General features: G+C 49.0%; 2 protein-coding genes across 6 annotated transcripts in view; both read left to right on the top strand.

Annotated features, from left to right (window-relative positions):
• LOC147007327 (gap junction gamma-1 protein-like) overlaps positions 1–414 on the top strand; it is a 7,157-nt gene extending 6,743 nt beyond the window's left edge. For all 3 annotated transcript variants that reach the window (XM_085867348.1, XM_085867345.1, XM_085867346.1), the window contains exon 4: positions 1–414. This exon is cut by the window's left edge and continues 913 nt beyond it. The gene's annotated coding sequence lies outside the window, so the exon portion shown is untranslated.
• Positions 415–4,773: 4,359 nt separating this feature from the next.
• The window catches only part of LOC147007328 (tubulin beta-4B chain-like), a 19,975-nt gene continuing 2,248 nt past the window's right edge, over positions 4,774–22,500 (top strand). The window contains exons 1-3 of one of the 3 annotated variants that reach the window (XM_085867342.1): positions 4,774–4,932; positions 10,770–10,878; positions 13,114–13,224. In XM_085867342.1, coding sequence (XP_085723468.1) covers positions 4,876–4,932; positions 10,770–10,878; positions 13,114–13,224 — 277 coding nt within the window. In that variant the 5' untranslated portion in view covers positions 4,774–4,875. Of the gene's footprint in view, positions 4,933–10,706; positions 10,879–13,113; positions 13,225–22,500 lie in introns of all 3 variants that reach the window. The other 2 variants (XM_085867344.1, XM_085867343.1) reach the window with 2 other exon arrangements.

Consider the following 22,500-nt stretch of genomic DNA (forward strand, 5'->3'; position numbering starts at 1 on the left):
TGTGTGTGTGTGCGCGCGCGCGGACATGTTATAGAGTGTGTGTGTGTGCGTGGGTCATTGGGTTTTTGCGTGTGTGTTGGCGTCTGGAGTGTTTGTGTGGGTGTGATATAGAGTTTGTGTGTGTGTGTGTGTGTGTGTGTGCACCTGTTATAGAGTGTGTGTGTGTGTGTGTGTGTGCGCGTGTCAGATTAAAAAAAAAATTAAAACTTGGCACGTTGCATGTACTTCTCATGGGGAATGAGTGCCATTTTTCATGACGTCATCGGTTCCTCATTTTGACGTCATAATCGCATATATAGAATGTATGAAAATTTTTGAGGGTCATCTCGGAATAAAATTGTCCGCAGGGGAAAAGAAATCATGACGTCATCGATCACGTAATTCAGCAGCCATATATATATATATATATATATATATATATATATATGTATAGATATATATATATATATATATATATATATATATATATATAAAAATATATATATATTGTTGCGGATTCGTGCCCGCCGGCGTGCGGACGGCCACGTAACTCGAATCGCGGCACGTCGCCCACCGGACGGACAATCCAGTCGTGACCCTCTCAGACTAACGCCGGGAACCAGTCACGGGTGGACCTTTCGGTCTCACCGCGATCGTGCCAATCGGCCCCCGCGTGGGATAGGGTTGCTCGCCAAATTCGACCTACCTAAGTACCCACACGGAGGGTAGACCGGGCGATCGCACCTCGCCGCAGGTCGACTTCGGACACGGGCCACTTTAAGCGACCCCGTTCCGTACTATCGGGATAACCGAGCGGTGTTATTCGTCGGCCTCGATGGTTCGATTAATTATCGGGCGTCTTAGCCCACGACCAACCCTTTACGTGAAGCAAGATGGGGATTCAATGAAAGAAATGACGAAGCGAAGCGGGAAAACAGTTCAACAATAAGCACATTTATTTCGCGATGAACGGAAAGCACACATATACAATTCCACCAAAAGCACATGTAAAAGAAGAAGACAAAAAGCAAATGCAACAATGCAGATCTATCCGACTACCGGGCACTCGGCAACACTTATACAATTTTACTTCACAGACGGCGCCGACAACACATATTCCCAAAGCAAAAGAAAAGAGAACCACCCTCCAGGATGAGGGGGTAGGCGGGCCTGGGGCCGAGACTGTGTCGGGCCTACCCGTCTGATGATGAGACGCGAAGTGGCGGTGGTGCCTCAACTCCGCGGGCCTTGCGGACAGTGTCTGGTAGGGGGTGGGAAGGGGACCCCCTTTTGTCGCACTATCTCAGCGCGGGGGGAAACAGGAGGGGGTTGCTGATGCTCGGGGAAAGGAGGATTTCACAAAATCTCGGGTCCCGCGACGAGCGTCTCCACCACGACCTCGGTCGCGCCGCCGGCCTCTCCCTCCGCAGTTCCCCGAATCCGACGTGAGCACCCCCTCAACCGCCTTCGCCGCCGCCGCCTCTCCACAGCTTCGTCCGATCGCCCTCTCCGTCTCCTCTCTTGACTCGTCCCAACTCTTCACTGGCTCCGCGAACTCCCAACTGCGAACTGCCAACTGCGAACTGCCAACTGCCAACTGCCAACTGCGAACTGCCCTCTTCTGACGAACGCAGTCGTTTTTATAAGCCCCGTGGCTTCGCTCTTTCATCTTTGACCCTCTGCCTCCGACCTTTCACCTGGCTCCCCATTGGCCCGAGGAAAAGTGGGCGTGAATGCTTTTTGATCCATGAATTTGCATATAGCGACCGACCTCCAACGCCCTGGAGGCGGGGCCAAATCGCCCCTCGCTCACCGATTGGACGGAACAAAAATGGGCGTGAGTCGTTTTTGATCCGTTTTTCTGTGGAAAGTCCGTGATGTTTTTGAACACGCTGCTCGGTGCGCGCCCCGCACGAGTCCAGCATCGGTGCCCACGAGTGGCGCGAGATGACGGTGACGCGATGGTGGCGAGTTGTGACGGTAAAAGTCGTGGCGGTTGTGGTGAAGCGGCGTTGTGGTTGGTGGTTGTTGTTGTGAAGCGGCGTTGTGGTTGGTGGTTGTTGTTGTGATGGCTGTTGAGACGTGGTTGGTGGTGGTAATAATGGCGGCTGGTCCAAAATAAAGATAGTAAAAGAAAAACGGCTATCCTGAAGAGTCGCAGCCCTCATGAATGACATTTATTCCCTCTAGACAACGGGTTTGGGCCTAACTACACATATACTTACCGAGATATCTCACCTTAGGGACCTGAATGGTGGTTTGCGAATTTGGTCAACCACAACAATATATATATATATATATATATTTTTTTTTACCTTCAGAAATCTCTGAAGTGGCTGAACAGATCGAGTCGAAACTTTACACGTATGACCGCCTGTCCATGAGGAACAAAAGGTTCACACGTATGATATATGTCACATGAGTTGGCAGCCATATTGGATTTACCCAAAAACCGATAAAAAGACACCACTCAATAGAAGTCCTGGCTCGGGTCTGCCATCTCTGATTGCTCTTTTTCTTGTTCTTTTTGCTGTCGTTCTATTTGTAATGCCATTCCTTATGAAAGTTTTATTTATACTCGTGATGTTTTCAAATAAAAAGATTATTCATTTTCATTCTGAACTCATTCTCTTCGTTAACTCGTTCTCATTAATGTGACATTCGTTATCACAGGGTATGGTCGTACTCTCTATGTCGGGATGGGACGGGAAAAAATGGCTTCCCCTTCAAATGTGTACAAAATGGGACGACACTGAAAAGCTCGCGCAGAGGGAAGTCATAAACCTTTAAAAGCCATCTCTGAAGTTTTAATCACCAACAAGAATGAAAAAGATGTCAGATTACATCGCTGGAGTACCAAATAGAGAGATCGCAACAAGATCATCCGGCCGAGCACAATAATGGCTGAAGCAATTACGATTCCAACGGAGGGAAGTGACTCTCTCTCTCTCTCTCTCTCTCTCTCTCTCTCTCTCTCTCTCTCTCTCTCTCTCTCTCTCTCTCTCTCTCTCTCTCTCTCTCTCTCTCTCTCTCTCTCTCTCTCTCTCTCTCTCTCTCTCTCTCTCTCTCTCTCTCTCTCTCTCTCTCTCTCTCTCTCTCTCTCTCTCTCTCTCTCTCTCTCTCTCTCTCTCTCTCTCTCTCTCTCTCTCTCTCTCTCTCTCTCTCTCTCTCTCTCTCTCTCTCTCTCTCTCTCTCTATTTCTCTCTCTCTCCCTCCCTCTACCTCTCTCTCTATCTCCCTCTCTCTCTCTCTCTTGGGTATTTGTACCCGTACCGTAAGGAAAAATATTTTCACTCAAATTTTAAAAATAATACAGCCACAACAAACCGCAAGCTGATGAACGCTATTTACGCCTGCACAGAGTGAGAAACCCTCCCGTAAAACTCGCCATCTGCCGTGAAGTCTGTCGTGGATCGCAAGGCCTCGTGGTTTGTCAGGAAAAACAAAATGCGTGATTTACGAAAGAAAAGGGCCCAGAACGGTCTGCTGATGCTCTCGTTGAGATTCACATCAGATCATACCAGTCATTGAAAAGATTCTAAATTCACTTCCCGATCGCCCGTACGCAGAGAGGACACACACACACACACACACACACACACACACACACACACACACACACACACACACACACACACACACACACACACACACACACACACACACACACGTGAACCAATTGTTGAACCTCGTTTTTCGGTTCGCACGTGCGCGGTCATAAAATGAAAACTCAGGAAGCCTTCTGTGTTGAAGACGAGGTGAACATCCTCACTGTCACAATGTGTTGATCATTCAACGACCGCTGCATTGATCCAGGACTCGAATCGAAACGGACCAATGGGAATGAGAGATGTTTGTGTCAATTAAAATGTAAAATAATTAAAAGTTTATAAATTTTGTAAGTATGAGGGAAGTTATTTCACTTGTTCAGTGAAACATTCAACATTTACATCTTCGTTTTTAACAAATAAAACAAAACATTATCTGAATGGGACCACAACTGCACCACTCTTTGCAATGACACAGTTGAGAGGACGCTTTGTGTTGTTCCATCCCATGGGATCACTTGATGGCTGCTCCGATCAGAAGGTGAACATTCCCACGACCTGAATGATTTACAGCCAACAAATCCACATAAAAAGGTATTTCATCATTAAAACAACCGGTTAGATCAAACAACATCAGTTCTTCATTTCACATATTAATTAATGGATGATATGGGATTTGAACCAGCGACTTTGAATGTGACAACACTCACCTGGACTACTTACCTGTCATAAGAACTATGACTCAATGTTTTAAACTTCATCTGTAAACATGGAGTTTGACAGAAAGGGATTGGGCGGCGTGTTGGGAGATGGATGTGAAAAGTCATCCCACTTGGTACGTCATGGGACTTATTTGGGGTTTAGGGGGAATTCGACGTCACAAATATGGGATACAAAAATAAACATGAATATCAAATTGGGGGAACTACCAGCCGAGCTTGATAATATACAGCTCAAGACTCCAGCGATTAAAGTCTCGACGTTTCCGGCGAAAAGACTCATTATAAAATCGGATTTTTAATTAAAACAACAACAAACGAAGCAATTAATTAATGATATGAAGCAAAAATAACTTGACCTTGCAACCATCTCAATTGTGATTTTCTTTTTCATCCAATTTACCATTGAATGAAGTGTTATTGTCCGTGTTGTGCGATATCCGTGAATAACGTGCGATGATTTCTCCCCCCATTCCCCGTTTTTGTGAGGGATTATTTATTGAAGGCGGACGTGGGGCGTGAAAAGTCCGCGCGCGCGCGTGTTTATCTCTCGGGACTTGTTTTTTTTTTATTTACCTCAGACATTTTTTTTCTCAGACGGTGAGAGGACTCACGGAGAGATCTGCAGAATGAGGGAGATTGTTCACATCCAGGCGGGACAATGTGGAAACCAAATCGGCGCCAAGGTAAATGACGACCCGTGTGGCGATAAAATTCATTTAAAAATCCACAGTTTCAACCTAATGTGTCCGACGACGACGTGTTCGACGTGCCGGGAAAAGCGAATGCACGAAGAAGACTCGATTCCTATTTGTTCGTTTTTTTTAAATACATTTTTATGCGTCATCAGTTTTTTTTTCAGTGCTTTCCATCTCTTTTGCTGTGAATTGTTTGGATATGTGAAGAAGATTCCCGTCGAATTTGAAGAAGAAGAAGAGGCCCATTTTACCTCGCCGTCACGTGACTGGAATTTCCCACCCTCTCCGCATCCCTTGTTCAGCATCGAAATGTTTAATTAAACGATAATTTACTTCAGGATTCAATATTTTGTGGGTTTTCTGAACGGTCTGAGATGGCGAGCGATGTCGTCCGAACGTGTGGTGTTCCTGGTGTGTGTGTGTGTGTGTGTGTGTGTGTGTGTGTGTGTGTGTGTGTGTGTGTGTGTGTGTGTGTGTGTGTGTGTGTGTGTGTGTGTGTGTGTGTGTGTGTGGGTGGTGGGGAGGGGGGGGAGGGGAAGAGGCTGGGCAGGAGTCCAACAACTGTTTACGTCGTACAGGACTTGGAGCATCGACAACTCTGACGTGTCAGAATAAGCCAACAATCAGACGGGATTGATTTAACCTTAAAACACGTCACAGAAAGGGCGGGAAAATGAAGTGTGATGAGTGAGTGAAGGTTCGCACTCATGAGTGTCTGATTCGAGGTGGACAGAGCGAGTGAGTGGAGGAACACACACGGGGAGTGATGGAATGGAGAAATGTGAAAGGAGTGCAAGAAGGAAAGTGAAGGAGAAATTGAGGGAGTGAAGAGAATATCGAACAATTTTATTGAATGACTGAATGATTCAATCATCGAATGATTGATTGATTGTGTGCTTTTGCCTTCACTTGTGTGTATGATCCTTCACTTAATCCTTCACTTGTGGATGTAATCTTTCACTTGTGTGTATAATCCTTCACTTAATCCTTCACTTGTGGATGTAATCCTTCACTTAATCCTTCACTTGTGTATGTAATCCTTCACTTGTGTATGTAATCCTTCACTTGTGTATGTAATCCTTCACTTGTGTATTTAATCCTTCACTTGTGAATGTAATCTTTCACTTTTCGATGTAATCCTTCACTTGTGGATGTAATCTTTCACTTGTGGATGTAATTCTTCACTTAATCCTTCACTTGTGGATGTAATCTTTCACTTGTGTGTATAATCCTTCACTTAATCCTTCACTTGTGGATGTTATACGACACATAATCCTTCACTTCTGGATGTAATCCTTCACTTGTGGATGTAAACTTTCACTTGTGTGTATAATCCTTCACTTAATCCTTCACTTGTGGATGTAATCCTTCACTTAATCCTTCACTTGTGTATGTAATCCTTCACTTGTGTATGTAATCCTTCACTTGTGAATGTAATCCTTCACTTGTGTATGTAATCCTTCACTGGTGTATTTAATCCTTCACTTGTGAATGTAATCTTTCACTTTTCGATGTAATCCTTCACTTGTGGATGTAATCTTTCACTTGTGGATGTAATTCTTCACTTAATCCTTCACTTGTGGATGTAATCCTTCACTTGTGGATGTAATCCTTCACTTGTGTATTTAGTCCTTCACTTGTGGATGTAATCTTTCACTTGTGGATGTAATCCTTCACTTGTGTATTTAGTCCTTCACTTGTGGATGTAATCTTTCACTTGTGAATGTAATCTTTCACTTGTGGATGAAATCCTTCACTTAATCCTTCACTTGTGGATGTAATCCTTCACTTAATCTTTCAATTGTGGAAGTAATCCTTCACTTAATCTTTCACTTGTGGATGTAATCCTTCACTTAATCTTTCACTTGTGGATGTAATCCTTCACTTGTGGATGTAATCCTTCACTTATTTATGTAATCCTTCACTTGTGTATGTAATCCTTCACTTGTGTATTTAATCCTTCACTTGTGAATGTAATCTTTCACTTTTCGATGTAATCCTTCACTTGTGGATGTAATCTTTCACTTGTGGATGTAATTCTTCACTTAATCCTTCACTTGTGGATGTAATCCTTCACTTGTGGATGTAATCCTTCACTTGTGTATTTAGTCTTTCACTTGTGGATGTAATCCTTCACTTGTGTATTTAGTCCTTCACTTGTGGATGTAATCTTTCACTTGTGGATGTAATCCTTCACTTGTGTATTTAGTCCTTCACTTGTGGATGTAATCTTTCACTTGTGGATGTAATCCTTCACTTGTGTATTTAGTCCTTCACTTGTGGATGTAATCTTTCACTTGTGGATGTAATCCTTCACTTGTGAATGTAATCTTTCACTTGTGGATGAAATCCTTCACTTAATCCTTCACTTGTGGATGTAATCCTTCACTTAATCTTTCACTTGTGGAAGTAATCCTTCACTTAATCTTTCACTTGTGGATGTAATCCTTCACTTAATCTTTCACTTGTGGATGTAATCCTTCACTTGTGGATGTAATCCTTCACATATTTATGTAATCCTTCACTTGTGTATTTAGTCCTTCACTTGTGGATGTAATCTTTCACTTGTGGATGTAATCCTTCACTTGTGAATGTAATCTTTCACTTGTGGATGAAATCCTTCACTTAATCCTTCCTTGTGGATGTAATCCTTCACTTAATCTTTCACTTGTGGATGTAATCCTTCACTTAATCTTTCACTTGTGGATGTAATCCTTCACTTGTGGATGTAATCCTTCACATATTTATGTAATCCTTCACTTGTGTATTTAATCCTTCACTTGTGGATGTAATCCTTCACTTGTGGATGTAAACCTTCATTCCCTTCTCTCCCCATTAAATATCTCATCTTCCATGGTTTCCCTTCCCCCACAGCTCGTCAATAACCCTCCATCACTCTCTTCCTGTTTTTCTCCCCCGCCGTGTGGCGGAAGGGGGATATTGTTGTCACCCAGGTCGTCCGGCTGTCCGTCCGTCCGTCCGTCCGTCCGTCCGGGCGTCAACATTTATAGCTGTGAGTGTGATAACTCATAAACTGTTCGCCATATCGATTTGAAATTTGGGTCACACATGTACCACCTGAAAAGGAAGAACCCTATTGATTTTGGGCGTGGCCGGATCCAAGATGGCCGACTGGGGCGGCCATTTTGAAAAAAAATGTTTTTTAACCTCCGCCATCTTCGAAGATGGATGGAGGTTACTGTTTTCACCCCTTTCTGTTTGTTTGTTACTTACGAAATCTAAAGATTTCGTAAGTATATTGATGACTTCCGTTTCTGTTTGTTTGTTTGTTTGTTAGTTTGTTTGTTTGTTTGTTTGTTTGTTTGTGGGCACGATAACTCGAGAACGGAGGAGGCAACAATGTCAAATTACACCACGTGATTCAGGAGGGTGATGGCTAGTGCCGATTAGATTTTGGTCAAAATCGGTCAAAGGTCAAGGTCACAGTGAGGTCAAATATTCGATTTTTGATGGTTTGGTACAGATAACTCGAGAACGGAAGAAACAACCAATGTCAAATTACACCATGTGATTCAGGAGGGTGATGGCTAGTGCTGATTAGATTTTGGTCAAAATCGGTCAACGGTCAAGGTCACAGTGAGGTCAAACGTTCGATTTTTGATGGTTTGGAACAGAATCATTGTAGAAACTTCTGGTTTGCGTCGCTACCTTCTCTAGAGACAGCTTTTATTTTACAAGGTCAGAGGTCAAGTTGACGATTTCGTAAGTACCAGTCTATGACTGCTTGTTTGTTTGTTTGTTTATTTGTTTTTAGCACGATAACTCGAGAACGGAAGAAGCTACCAATGTCAAATTACACCACGTGATTCAGGAGGGTGATGGCTAGTGCTGATTAGATTTTGGTCAAAATCGGTCAAAGGTCAAGGTCACAGTGAGGTCAAACATCCAAAAAATGATAACTCGAGAATGGAAGAAGCTACCAATGTCAAATTACACCACGTGATTCAGGAGGGTGGTGGCTAGCGCTGATTAGATTTTGGTCAAAATCGGTCAAAGGTCAAGGTCACAGTGAGGTCAAACATCCAAAACATTCGATTTTTGATGGTTTGGTACAGAATCATCGTATAAACTTCTGGTTTGCGTCGCTACCTTCTCGAGAGACAGCTTTTATAAGACAAGGTCAGAGGTCAAGTTGATGATTTAGTAAGTACCAGTCTGTGACTGCTTGTTATCTTGCCAAAATGAAGTTTTTGCAAGATATGTTCGTCAGCTTGTATGTTTTTTTATTTTTATTTTTATTTTTTTTGTTTGTTTGTCTGTAATCACGTATAAAAAATTCTGCAGAGCACAGTTATCATTGGAAATTTTTGTCACTTCGCATATCTGAGGCCTATAGAGGTCCCTTTCAGCGCACAATTTTGAAGGTCAAAGGTCAAGGACACTTTGTCGCAAATCAGGGGAGTCGACGAAACCCTTATTTTTTGAGTAATTTTGATCGGATCGTCTTCAAACTTCATGGGAATATAGTTCATGGTCTGGCGCTCAGCTGATTAATTTTTGGTGGCGATTGGCCTTGACCTTCATGGTTAGCGCCTGAGGTCAAACATATTTGACCCCAAGGTCAAATTTTCAAGTTTTAGGAACCATATCGTGTAGTACCTCAAATTGAACACCTCGATGAGTGCTTTCTAGATATGTCAAGCTTGAGACATTATGACGTCATTTGGTGACGTTTTGAGGCAAACGCATATTTTTCATGGTTACTCTGTAGAACGATTCTCATCGGAATCTCTCGAAGGCAGATATTCCTCAAGGAGTCGCTCCTGGTGGATAGCAGCTCTGTTCACCTCAGTGTGACCTTAAAGAAGTCACACGTGGTCACCTTTTGGCAAGAAACGGGTCACCCTGCGGGTTACATTGGTTTATTTTTTACTTGGTACGAAGGAGTACAAGCCACCGAGATGGTAAACATCTTCAATGATTTGCACTAAAACAAGATTACATTTCCTGGTATTTATGTGCTTTTAGGAGAGTGGAGGGGGCTGATAAGTCTTAGGCAAAGAACTCCAACTGCAATACGTGTCTTCCAGGTGAAAAGCAAATAAACCAAACATGTACAACAGAGCTGCTATCCACCAGGATCGACTCCTTGAGGAATATCTGCCTACGAGAGATTCCGATGAGAATCGTTCTACAGAGTAACCATGAAAAATATGCTTTTGCCTCAAAACGTCACCAAATGACGTCATAATGTCTCAAGCTTGACATATCTAGAAAGCACTCATCGAGGTGTTCAATTTGAGGTACTACACGATATGGTTCCTAAAACTTGAAAATTTGACCTTGGGGTCAAATATGTTTGACCTTTGGCGCTAACCATGAAGGTCAAGGCCAATCTCCACCAAAAATTAATCAGCTGAGCGCCAGACCATGAACTATATTCCCATGAAGTTTGAAGACGATCCGATCAAAATTACTCAAAAAATAAGGGTTTCGTCGACTCCCCTGATTTGCGACAAAGTGACCTTGACCTTTGACCTTGACCTTCAAAATTTTGTGCGCTGAAAGGTACCTCTATAGGCCTCTGATATGCGAAGTTACAAAAATTTCCAATGATAACTGTGCTCTGCAGAATTTTTTATACGTGATTACAGACAAAAATAAAAAAATAAAATAAAAACATACAAGCTGACTAACATATCTTGCAAAAACTTCGTTTTGGCAAGATAATAAATTTATCTGATGTAATGTACTTTCCGTTGTGGACAATGAATTAATTGTGGCTTTCATTTGAGGAACAGGATTTACATTGAGTCGGTTAAAACATAAACTACAAAATTCTACAACACCACCTTCCATACCAGTTCTGGGAGGTTATCAGCGACGAGCACGGCATCGACCCCGCTGGCACTTACCATGGGGACAGTGACTTGCAGCTGGAGAGAATCAACGTCTACTACAACGAAGCCACCGGTTTGTGCATCCCAGCACTCTGACACTTACTATCACTCACCTGGAACTAACCACCAGGTCATCTGACGACGTCATGCCATGTACAAGTCTGACCGATGATGGATATTACAAATGGCGTCTCTGGGTGCTCGGGAATTGTGAATATATTTCGTGATAAAAAATATTTGAACGACCAGGCATAACGAGTCTGACCGACCAGGTATAACAAATTTGACCGACCAGGCATGACAATTCTGACTGACCAGGCATGACCAGTCTGACCGACCAGGCATAACGAATCTGACCAACCAAGCATGATGAGTCTGACCGACCAGGCGTAAACGAGTCTGACCGAACAGGTGTAACGAGTCTGACCGAACAGGCGTAAGGAGTCTGACCGACCAGGCGTAAACGAGTCTGACCGACCAGGCGTAAACGAGTCTGACCGAACTGGCGTAACGAGTCTGACCGAAGAGGCGTAATGAGTCTGACCGACCAGGCATGACGAGTCTGACCGACCAGGCATGACGAGTCTGACCGAACAAGCGTAACGAGTCTGACTGACCAGGCGTAAACGAGTCTGACCGACCAGGCATGACGAGTCTGACCGAACAGGCATAAACGAGTCTGACCGACCAGGCGTAAACGAGTCTGACCAACCAGGTGTGACGAGTCTGACCGAACAGGCGTAACGAGTCTGACCGACCAGGCATGACGAGTCTGACCGACCAGGCATGACGAGTCTGACCGAACAAGCGTAACGAGTCTGACGGACCAGGCGTAAACGAGTCTGACCGACCAGGCATGACGAGTCTGACCGAACAAGCGTAACGAGTCTGACTGACCAGGCGTAAACGAGTCTGACCGACCAGGCATGACGAGTCTGACCGAACAAGCGTAACGAGTCTGACTGACCAGGCGTAAACGAGTCTGACCGACCAGGCATGACGAGTCTGACCGAACAGGCGTAACGAATCTGACCGAACAGGCATAAACGAGTCTGACCGAGCATGCGTAATGAGTCTGACCAACCAGGTGTGACGAGTCTGACCGACCAGGCGTAAACAAGTCTGACCGACCAGGCGTAAACGAGTCTGACCAACCAGGTGTGACGAGTCTGACCGAACAGGCGTAACGAGTCTGACCGACCAGGCATGACGAGTCTGACCGACCAGGCATGACGAGTCTGACCGAACAAGCGTAACGAGTCTGACGGACCAGGCGTAAACGAGTCTGACCGACCAGGCATGACGAGTCTGACCGAACAAGCGTAACGAGTCTGACTGACCAGGCGTAAACGAGTCTGACCGACCAGGCATGACGAGTCTGACCGAACAAGCGTAACGAGTCTGACTGACCAGGCGTAAACGAGTCTGACCGACCAGGCATGACGAGTCTGACCGAACAGGCGTAACGAATCTGACCGAACAGGCATAAACGAGTCTGACCGAGCATGCGTAATGAGTCTGACCAACCAGGTGTGACGAGTCTGACCGACCAGGCGTAAACAAGTCTGACCGACCAGGCATGACGAGTCTGACTGAACAGGCGTAACTAGTCTGTCCGACCAGGCATAACGAATCTTGCCGAACAGGCGTAACGAGTCTGACCAAACTGGCGTAAACGATCTGACAGACCAGGCATGACGAGTCTTACCGAACAGGCGTAACGAGTCTGTCCAATCAGGCGTAACGAGTCTGTCCGACCAGGGTGAAACGACGGGTTGTATTTTCCAGTAATAAAATAAACATGGTGGGGGAACACCTCTACGAAAACGTCTGAGATCGGTTTTTATCCCCCGCCGCGTGGCGGAAGGGCGATATTGTTATCACCCGGGTCATCCATCCGGCTGTCCGTCCGTCCGGCTGGCTGGGCATCAACATTTAAAGCTGTGAGTGCGATAACTCATAAACTGTTCACCATATCGATTTGAAATTCGGGTCACACATGTACCACCTGAAAAGGAAGAACCCTATTGATTGTGGGCGTGACCGGATCCAAGATGGCCGACTGGGGTGACTATCCTGAAAAAAATGTTTTTTTGTAATAAATGGAAAAACGCTTATCTGATTTCAATTATTTTTGGTTACTACGTTCCTCACCCCTGGGGAACTTTTTCGAGATGATGACAAAATGGTGTCTTGTTTCCAATTCACCTCCCTCATTTTCTGGAATATGTATGACCTTTTTCATCCAATGGCGGGGGATTCCCCATCTCTGATGGTATATTTTTCAAGTTGTTGCCGAATATTTCAGGAGGGAAGTACGTGCCACGGGCCGTGCTGGTCGACCTCGAACCGGGGACTATGGACTCAGTGCGTTCGGGTGCTTTTGGACAAATCTTCAGACCCGACAACTTTGTGTTTGGTGAGTACTTGTGGTGTCTTGCATCGCTGTGTGTTTCTTCATATTGTTGTGGTTACCAGATTCGCAAACCACCATTCAGGTCCCTTAGGTGAGGTATCTCGGTAAGTGCATGTGTAGTTAGGCCCAAACCCGTTGTCTAGTGGGAATACATGTCATTTATACGTGCTGCGACTCTTCAGGATAGCCGTTTTTCTTTTACTATCTTTATTTTGGACCAACCGCCAGGATTACCATCACAATTACAACCACAACCACCGCTTCACCACAACCGCCACGACCTTTACCGTCACAACTCGCCACCATCGCATCACCGTCATCTCGCGCCACTCATGGGCACCGATGCTGGACTCGTGTAGGGCGCACGTTGAACAGCGTGTACAAAATCACGGATTTTGTGCTTCAAAAACGGATCCAAAACGACACACGCCCACTTTTTGCCGTCCAATCGGTGAGCGAGGGGCGAATTGGCCCCGCCCCCAGGGCGATCGATATATGCAAATTTGTGGATCAAAAAGCCTTCACGCCCACTTTTTGTCGGGCCAATGGGGAGCGAGTTGAAAGGTCAAAGGGAGGGGGTCAAAGGCGAAGTTACGGGGGGATAAAAGGACGGTGTTCGTCAGTAAAAGAGTAGTAAAAAAGTCGGAACGAGGAAGAAGGGAGTCGTAAAAGTCGGAGCGAAAGAGTCAGCAGAACGGGAACGAGAGAGTCAGTAAGGAGAGAGTCAGCAGAACGAGAACGAGGAGTCGCAAACAAGAACGGACAGAGAGTCAAGACTTCGCGGGCGGTGGAGCTGCTCGTCGTGTGCGTTGAAGTCGGAACGGAGGGGACGAGCTGTGGAGAGGCGGCGAGGGCGGACGAGGGGGTGCTCGCGTCGTGAAGGAGCTGCGTGCCCGAGGGAGGCCGGCAGCGCGACCTGGCCGAGGTGGAGACGCTCGTCGCACATAATAAAGATCCTCTATACCCCGAGCATCAGCAACCCCCTCCTGTTTCCCCCCGCGCTGAGATAGTGCGACCAAGGGGGCCCCGTTCCCACCCCCCTGCCAGGCACTGTCCACGAGGCCCGCGGGTTGCGGGGCCATCGCCGCTCCGCGTCTCATCACCAGACGGGTAGGCCCGACCAGGTCTCGGCCCCAGGCCTACCTCATTCTTGAGGGTATTTCGTTTCCTTGGTTTTGGGTATGTGTTGTCGGCGCCGTCTGTGAAGTAGAATTGTATAAGTGTTGCCGTGTGCTCGGTAGTCGGAATTAGCTCTGCACTGTGTTTTCACTTTTATGTTTGCTTTTTGTGTAAATGGAATTGTTTTCTTTTTTGTGTGCATTTGGTGGAATTGTATTTGTGTGCTTCCCGTGTGCCGAGAATAAATGTGCTTTATTGTTGAACTGTTTCCCGCTTCGCTTCGTCTTTTTCCCCATTGAACCCCCATCTTGCTTCACGTAAAGGGTTGGTAGTGGGCTGAATACGCCCGATAATTAATCGAACCGTCGAGGTCGACGATAACACCGCTCGGTTATTCTGATAGTACGGAACGGGTCGCTTAAGTGGCCCGTGTCCGAAGTCGACCTGCGGCGAGGTGCGATCGCCCGGTCTACCCTCCGCGTGGGTACTTAGGTAGTTCGAATTTGGCGAGCAACCCTATCCCACGCGGGGGCTGATTGGCTCGATCGCGGTGAGACCGAAAGGTCCACCCGTGACTGGTTCCCGGCGTTAGTCCGAGAGGGTCACGACTGGATTGTCCGTCCGGTGGGCGACGTGCCGCGATTCGAGTTACGTGGCCGTCGCACGCCGGCGGGCGCGAAGACCCCAACACTGGTGTCAGGTCGTGCGATACAAATTCATCGCCCTCCTCGCGGCACTGGTATCGGAGAACAGGAAAACGGGCTCTCCTGTCTCCGGCTAAATTTACGGGAATCGGTCCAGGGGTGAGAGAAGCGACCCCCGATTCCCTCCAAATTTCGAGCGAGCTAAATTAACCCTTCACGAGAAGCAAGATGGCGTCTCAAGGCGAGCGGGAGCCGGGGGTATTAGAAATGTATATGTGTAATAATGTAGAGTCCATGGCCCAGGATGGAATCCCCGAGCAGGAAATGTTGATTGTGCAGGAACACGGACTCGCCCAACTGAACCCAGGGCCCGAGGTGGGTGCGGCCGCGGTGTATGACACCTCCCCCCCCCTCTCCACCAAAACCCTTCCCCAACCCTTGCCGAAACTGCTCAGCTGAGTGCATCCAACATGGCCCAGCTATGCGCCATGCTGGCGGCAATGAACGAAAAGATGAATGCGAAAATGATCGAAAAAATGGATGCAAACACAAATGAAATGAAAAACGAAATGAAAGGCATGAACGAAAAGATGAATGCGAAAATGATCGAAAAAATGGATGCAAACACAAATGAAATGAAAAACGAAATGAAAGGCATGAACGAAAAGATGGATACAAATACAAATGAAGTGAAAACGACGATGGATGCGAATACACAGCAAATAAACGGAATGGAAGCAAACATGAAAGAAGAGATGAAAGAGCTACGGGGTGAGACGCAGAACATGGGCCGATGCCTGCAGGCGGGCATGAAGGCAGTGACCAGGGAGCTGGGAATGGCGACTCCACGTGTGGGAGCAAACGAGCTGGGTGGGGGTGCAACGGCTGACAGGCCCGCGGTGGAGGCGGGTGAAAAAATAATTCGTGGAACGTGTTGGGCGAGGGTCGCGACGGTGACCAAGAGGGAAAAATTAAATGGGGAGACCAAAACGTGTGAGACGAGACACGAGGTGACGACAACAGAAATAATAGTTGAGACAAGGGAGGTAAAGGGTGAAGAGTTGGCAGAGACACGGGAGATGGGAACGATAGAGGGAAGACTACACGATGAAGACGGGGTAAGTGACGCGCACGCACACACGGAGGTAGTGGAGGACAATGGGGTTGAGCTCGCGGAGCGTGTAGGGACCCGGTGCGAGCACCTGGATGGCCTCCTCCAGGAACGAGGGGAGGGAGTATGCCCCCTTGAGGCGAGTCACGACCAGGTGAGTTCGGTCGTGTTTTGCGAGGTTGAGGGGACGAGTGCGGTGGACGGGTGCACGGAGAGCTTGGGGGGTATGGAGGCCCCGGAGACCCTTGTGGGGACACGAATCCCCAGTATGGTTGTCCCTGTGTGTGTGGTGCAAGGCGTGAGTGCGTCCCCGTGTGTGGAAGCGACCCCGTGTGTGAGTGGTGTGGTGGCGATGGTGCCGGAGTGTGTGCTTCCCAGCGCACCGTGTGTGAGTGAGGCACGTGTGTGTGAGTGAAACGGCCAGTATGAGTGAGGCACCACGTGTAAGTGGTGTGGTGGCGATGGTGCCGGAGTACGTGCTTCCCAGCACGCCGTGTGTGGATGAGGCACGGAGTATGAGTGAGGAACCGCGGGTGAGTGCCCCCGCGTGTGTGGATGAGGCACCGCGGTTAAGTGCCCCGCGTGTATGAGTGAGGCACGGTGTGTGGATGAGGAACCGCGGTTGAGTGCCCCCGCGTGTGTGAGTGAGGAACGAGTGAATGGAGCACCACGTGTGAGTGGTATGGGTTGTGCAAGGGAGACCGTGTGTGTGAGAGAGCGGTATGAGAGGGAGATGTCGGTTGGCATGCGGGAGCACGCAGCCGCGTCTCCCGGTGTGAGTTTAATGGTGTGGACTGTGTGCGTCGTGACACGCAGGTGTGCGTGGGTTGAATGGAGACGACGAAGGCGACAGAAGAAAGAAAGCCGAGTAGCGGCTGTAGTTGTTTCGAGGACCGTGCCGGGTTCACCCAGCAGTGAGCACGCGGTTCGTGCTGTGCAACGCACGAGACCACCACGTGCTCGCTTGCGAGAGTGAAGTCCCGGTCCGGAAACGCACGCGGTGGATTTGCCGATCCCGCGGACGGACAAAGTTTAGGCAGGTAAATGGATTTGGACCGGACGGGTTCTCCACGCGATCGTGTGTGTTAAGCTCCAACGGGCAAAGCACATGTGTTCGCGTGGGAAACCCCTCGAGACGTGGGGCTTGTTTTTTTTATGCGCACGGTGACGTCATGGCTGCACGTGGGGTTGGAATCCGGCAGGAGGGGTATCTCTGCCGGATGGTCCCGTCCAAGGAGGGACGAGGAACACGTGCAGCTGCATGACGTCACGGACAGGTGCAAAGTGCGCGAGCTCTGAGTTGCCGCGCAGGTGCTGCGCATGGAAAAAAAAAAAAGCAAGCCTCACTTTCGGGTGTACAGGATTCCTGGGCAAGGGGTGAAAGACCCCCTTACCAGGGGCACAGGATGGAAACGAGTTAGGGGGAAGGGTTAGCTTAGCTAGACCGACTTCATGGGGCAGGGGTAAGTCCTCATGGAGTCCGTGGAATGGATTAGTTAGAGGGATTGTAGCCAGATTTAGGTTGGGAAATAAAATGATTGATTTGGAGACCGTGACAGACTTGTGAGTGTGTAGAGGGGACGTAGTTTAGCTACGTAGTGTTAAAAGGAACGTGCTGTAGTATAAGGGACGACGTGGGAGCACGAGTTAGTTAGGGGAGGTAGTTAGAAGGATGGCAGAGTTCAGCGGTGAGTGTGTTGAAGAGTTGTGAGGCGAGTACGTGTACATGTTGAGTGAGTGAGGCCAGCGGGTCTGTGTGAGTGGAGCGAATGGGGAATGCATGGTGCGATGAGTGATTGGGGGGAGGAGTGACTCCCACCCAAGGGACCCCGGGGTCAGTGTAGAGTGAGTTAGCTGGGTTAGTCAAATTGAAAAATGGAGGTCGTTTTGTTGTTGGTGGGAAAGTAGGCTCGAGACCCATTTGGAGGGGTGCAGGAGCCCTGTTGACGGGCTTGGGAGCGTGGCTGCGAAAGGTGAGTATCGCTGAGTGGGTACCCCGGGCACCAGGCTAGTCGGCCGCGGTAGGCCATGGGCCCATGGGGGGCCGGGATAGAGTAGTGGGCACGGGTGCGCCTGCTTGGTGCGGGGGCCCGGGGCGCCATTAGCCGCGTGGGCAGTGCAGTGGGCACGGGTGACCCTCGGAAAGGGGCCCGGGAGGCCGGCCTGCCACGTGTGCGTTTCAGGGGAGGTGCCATGGGGGGCACTCCCCGGTGTTAGGGAGCTGGTAGGCTCGGAGGCAGTGTAGTGCCCGGGGGTGCCATAGCGGGAGATTCGGCAGAGGGTCGTGCCTGCCAAAGGGAGCCACGTGTCCCAGCCAGGAGACCGTGTGAGGGCACGGAGAGAAAATTGGGGGGCGAGGCCCGAAATTGTAAGGACACCAACACAGGCGACGGGAATCTGGGTTGTTAGAACCAATAGTTTAAGCGAGAGGCGCTTGTTGAAAGCCCCGGGGTAGTTTAACAGTTAAATGGTTAGGGTAGATTAGGAGATGTACCCCTCCGCACCATCCATCCCCTCGCTGTCGTTGTGGGCCGCTGGACCCACTTGGTGTTCAGATCGCCGAACTCTGAGGAGGCCATTCTGAGGCTTGAGTTGGGCCTCGACACAGGACGCTAGCTCTCCCTTATTCCCCTCCGGGAAGGGAACGTAGGGGTTGGGAGTAGGCTAGGTGACAGGATAGGTTAGCCGAACAAGGACAGTAAAGGGGGTTAGGGGACGATTTATAGTGGGGAAGTAAAAATAAAAACAACAAAAAAATAAGTTGGGGCTAAATTGGGGTTTGACAAATTAAGGGAGTGGGTATGTACAGTGACAGGCAAAGGCGATAGGTTGGGAGGGAGACAGGTAGGTAGGTCCGAGCCCGCCCTCCAAGTGGCCAGCACCACCGCACTCCCTCCACCAACCTCCACTGAACGGCAAGAGCTGGCCAACTTCATCGGCAGCTGTTGTTTTGCTGCAAGGCCTGTGCCATCGGCTGGCCGTGTTTGCTTCAAGGCCTGTGCCGGCCAGTTCATCTGCTGGCTGTTTTTCTTCAAGGCCTGTGCCGGCCAGTTCATCTGCCGGCTGTGTTTGCCTGCAGCGGCCTTCTTCTGCGGGCTGTGTTTGCCTGCTGCCTTTGCCATGCCATGCCCACTGCCCCTGTTCACCAGCCCCCGTTCAATTTTTGCTTTGCCCCCCCCTGTTCATTTCCATGTGCGCCAGGATCTGAAAGCAACAGTTTGCAAGCTGCGAGAACTGCCCTGTTGGCAGCTACAACACGGGCCTGCAGTGGCGGCCCGTGCACCGTGTTTGTGTCCATGCATCCATTCGTTGTGCTCATTGCGTGTGCCACTTGAGCTGGCACGGAGACTGCGTTGCGCAGCCCAAGCACCGTTGTGGTTCACTGCGTTCAGTTCAAAAGGGAAGGCCTTGGACTGCGTGTGAGCAGCCAGCCACGTTCCCTGTCACCTGCATTGTTTTGAGCCAGAGACTGCATGCGGGCAGCCTGGCTCCCTGCTAACTGCTTTTCTTTGCAGAGTTCAGTGATCCTGGGCCATGGTTTAGTGTAAAATTTGTAAGTTAAGGTTAAGATGTACTGTAAATATGAGTGCGCCCCCGGCATGTCTGTCTAGCGCCGGCAATTTTATTTAAGTCGTCCGTGTGAGTGAGTTTGTTTAGATAGTTACGCAGCCCTTAGGTTATTTATTTTGGGGACACGAATACCATGAATGTCGCACTCAGGGATCCGTAGGTAAAATGTACTAGGGGAAAACTACACATGATGGCACACGAAAATTTGACGACTCGGGACGAGTCTGTAAAAAGGGAAGGGGGTAGTGTTGTGGTTACCAGATTCGCAAACCACCATTCAGGTCCCTTAGGTGAGGTATCTCGGTAAGTGCATGTGTAGTTAGGCCCAAACCCGTTGTCTAGTGGGAATACATGTCATTTATACGTGCTGCGACTCTTCAGGATAGCCGTTTTTCTTTTACTATCTTTATTTTGGACCAACCGCCAGGATTACCATCACAATTACAACCACAACCACCGCTTCACCACAACCGCCACGACCTTTACCGTCACAACTCGCCACCATCGCATCACCGTCATCTCGCGCCACTCATGGGCACCGATGCTGGACTCGTGTAGGGCGCACGTTGAACAGCGTGTACAAAATCACGGATTTTGTGCTTCAAAAACGGATCCAAAACGACACACGCCCACTTTTTGCCGTCCAATCGGTGAGCGAGGGGCGAATTGCGCCAGACCCCAGGGCGATCGATATATGCAAATTTGTGGATCAAAAAGCCTTCACGCCCACTTTTTGTCGGGCCAATGGGGAGCGAGTTGAAAGGTCAAAGGGAGGGGGTCAAAGGCGAAGTTACGGGGGGATAAAAGGACGGTGTTCGTCAGTAAAAGAGTAGTAAAAAAGTCGGAACGAGGAAGAAGGGAGTCGTAAAAGTCGGAGCGAAAGAGTCAGCAGAACGGGAACGAGAGAGTCAGTAAGGAGAGAGTCAGCAGAACGAGAACGAGGAGTCGCAAACAAGAACGGACAGAGAGTCAAGACTTCGCGGGCGGTGGAGCTGCTCGTCGTGTGCGTTGAAGTCGGAACGGAGGGGACGAGCTGTGGAGAGGCGGCGAGGGCGGACGAGGGGGTGCTCGCGTCGTGAAGGAGCTGCGCGCCCGAGGGAGGCCGGCAGCGCGACCTGGCCGAGGTGGAGACGCTCGTCGCACATAATAAAGATCCTCTATACCCCGAGCATCAGCAACCCCCTCCTGTTTCCCCCCGCGCTGAGATAGTGCGACCAAGGGGGCCCCGTTCCCACCCCCTGCCAGGCACTGTCCACGAGGCCCGCGGGTTGCGGGGCCATCGCCGCTCCGCGTCTCATCACCAGACGGGTAGGCCCGACCAGGTCTCGGCCCCAGGCCTACCTCATTCTTGAGGGTATTTCGTTTCCTTGGTTTTGGGTATGTGTTGTCGGCGCCGTCTGTGAAGTAGAATTGTATAAGTGTTGCCGTGTGCTCGGTAGTCGGTATTAGCTCTGCACTGTGTTTTCACTTTTATGTTTGCTTTTTGTGTAAATGGAATTGTTTTCTTTTTTGTGTGCATTTGGTGGAATTGTATTTGTGTGCTTCCCGTGTGCCGAGAATAAATGTGCTTTATTGTTGAACTGTTTCCCGCTTCGCTTCGTCTTTTTCCCCATTGAACCCCCATCTTGCTTCACGTAAAGGGTTGGTAGTGGGCTGAATACGCCCGATAATTAATCGAACCGTCGAGGTCGACGATAACACCGCTCGGTTATTCTGATAGTACGGAACGGGTCGCTTAAGTGGCCCGTGTCCGAAGTCGACCTGCGGCGAGGTGCGATCGCCCGGTCTACCCTCCGCGTGGGTACTTAGGTAGTTCGAATTTGGCGAGCAACCCTATCCCACGCGGGGGCTGATTGGCTCGATCGCGGTGAGACCGAAAGGTCCACCCGTGACTGGTTCCCGGCGTTAGTCCGAGAGGGTCACGACTGGATTGTCCGTCCGGTGGGCGACGTGCCGCGATTCGAGTTACGTGGCCGTCGCACGCCGGCGGGCGCGAAGACCCCAACAATATACTCTCATACAACATCTATTACTAGAAGGAGATGTGTGTGTGTGTGTGTGTGTGTGTGTGTGTGTCACATGAAGAAGAAGAAGAAGAAGAAGAAGCTTTAGGAGTTCCTGCTGTCGTGGAATAATAAAAACTGGCCGAAACCCCGTCACAGACCGATTCCGTTCATTCAACCACCCTCACCAGCTCACCCACACTCGAGGGACATGGATGGACAGGGCGTGCTTGCCCCCGCCTGCTCATCCCCCGCCCCTGCCCCATTCCCCCCCGCCTCCCACCCCCCGGCTTCAATTTCCTCACCCCCGCCCAAAAATTTCATTACCCTGGCCTGCCTCTTCACTCCCCGCCCCCGTCTCTTGATTCCCCGCCCCACTTGCCCCTGTCCACCCCCTCACTCAATCCCGCCTAATTCACCCCCGCCCCCGCCCACTCATCCCCGCCCATTTCCCCCATCTCCCGCTTTCAATTTGCTTACCCCCGCCAAAACATTTGCTTACCTTGCCCCCCGCCTCTTCACTCCTCGCCCCCGTCTGAACGAAAAGTGTTTATTCTGCCTCAGAGTTGAAAGTTGACTATTGCCCCTATGTGCGATGCACTCTTGCAGGTACGAAGTTTCTTTCAGTCCAGGTCACAGGACAGAGAAAAACGTGACGCGACCGCGAGGAGGAGCACAAAATTGGTCCTTCAGTATTAATATATAGGTGGTACCGGTAGAAAGGAAATAATCGATTTACTTGGAACAGAAATTTGTGTCCATTTTATCAAATAAATACCTGTTTTTAAAGCCCGTGTCCAGCCACTGAAGAAGAAGAAGAAGAAGAAGAAGA

Source organism: Eptatretus burgeri, unplaced genomic scaffold (assembly GCF_056783735.1).
Source record: "Eptatretus burgeri isolate ZD-2024b unplaced genomic scaffold, Ebu_testis_v1 Ebu_testis_scaffold_304, whole genome shotgun sequence".
NCBI lineage: Eukaryota > Metazoa > Chordata > Myxini > Myxiniformes > Myxinidae > Eptatretus > Eptatretus burgeri.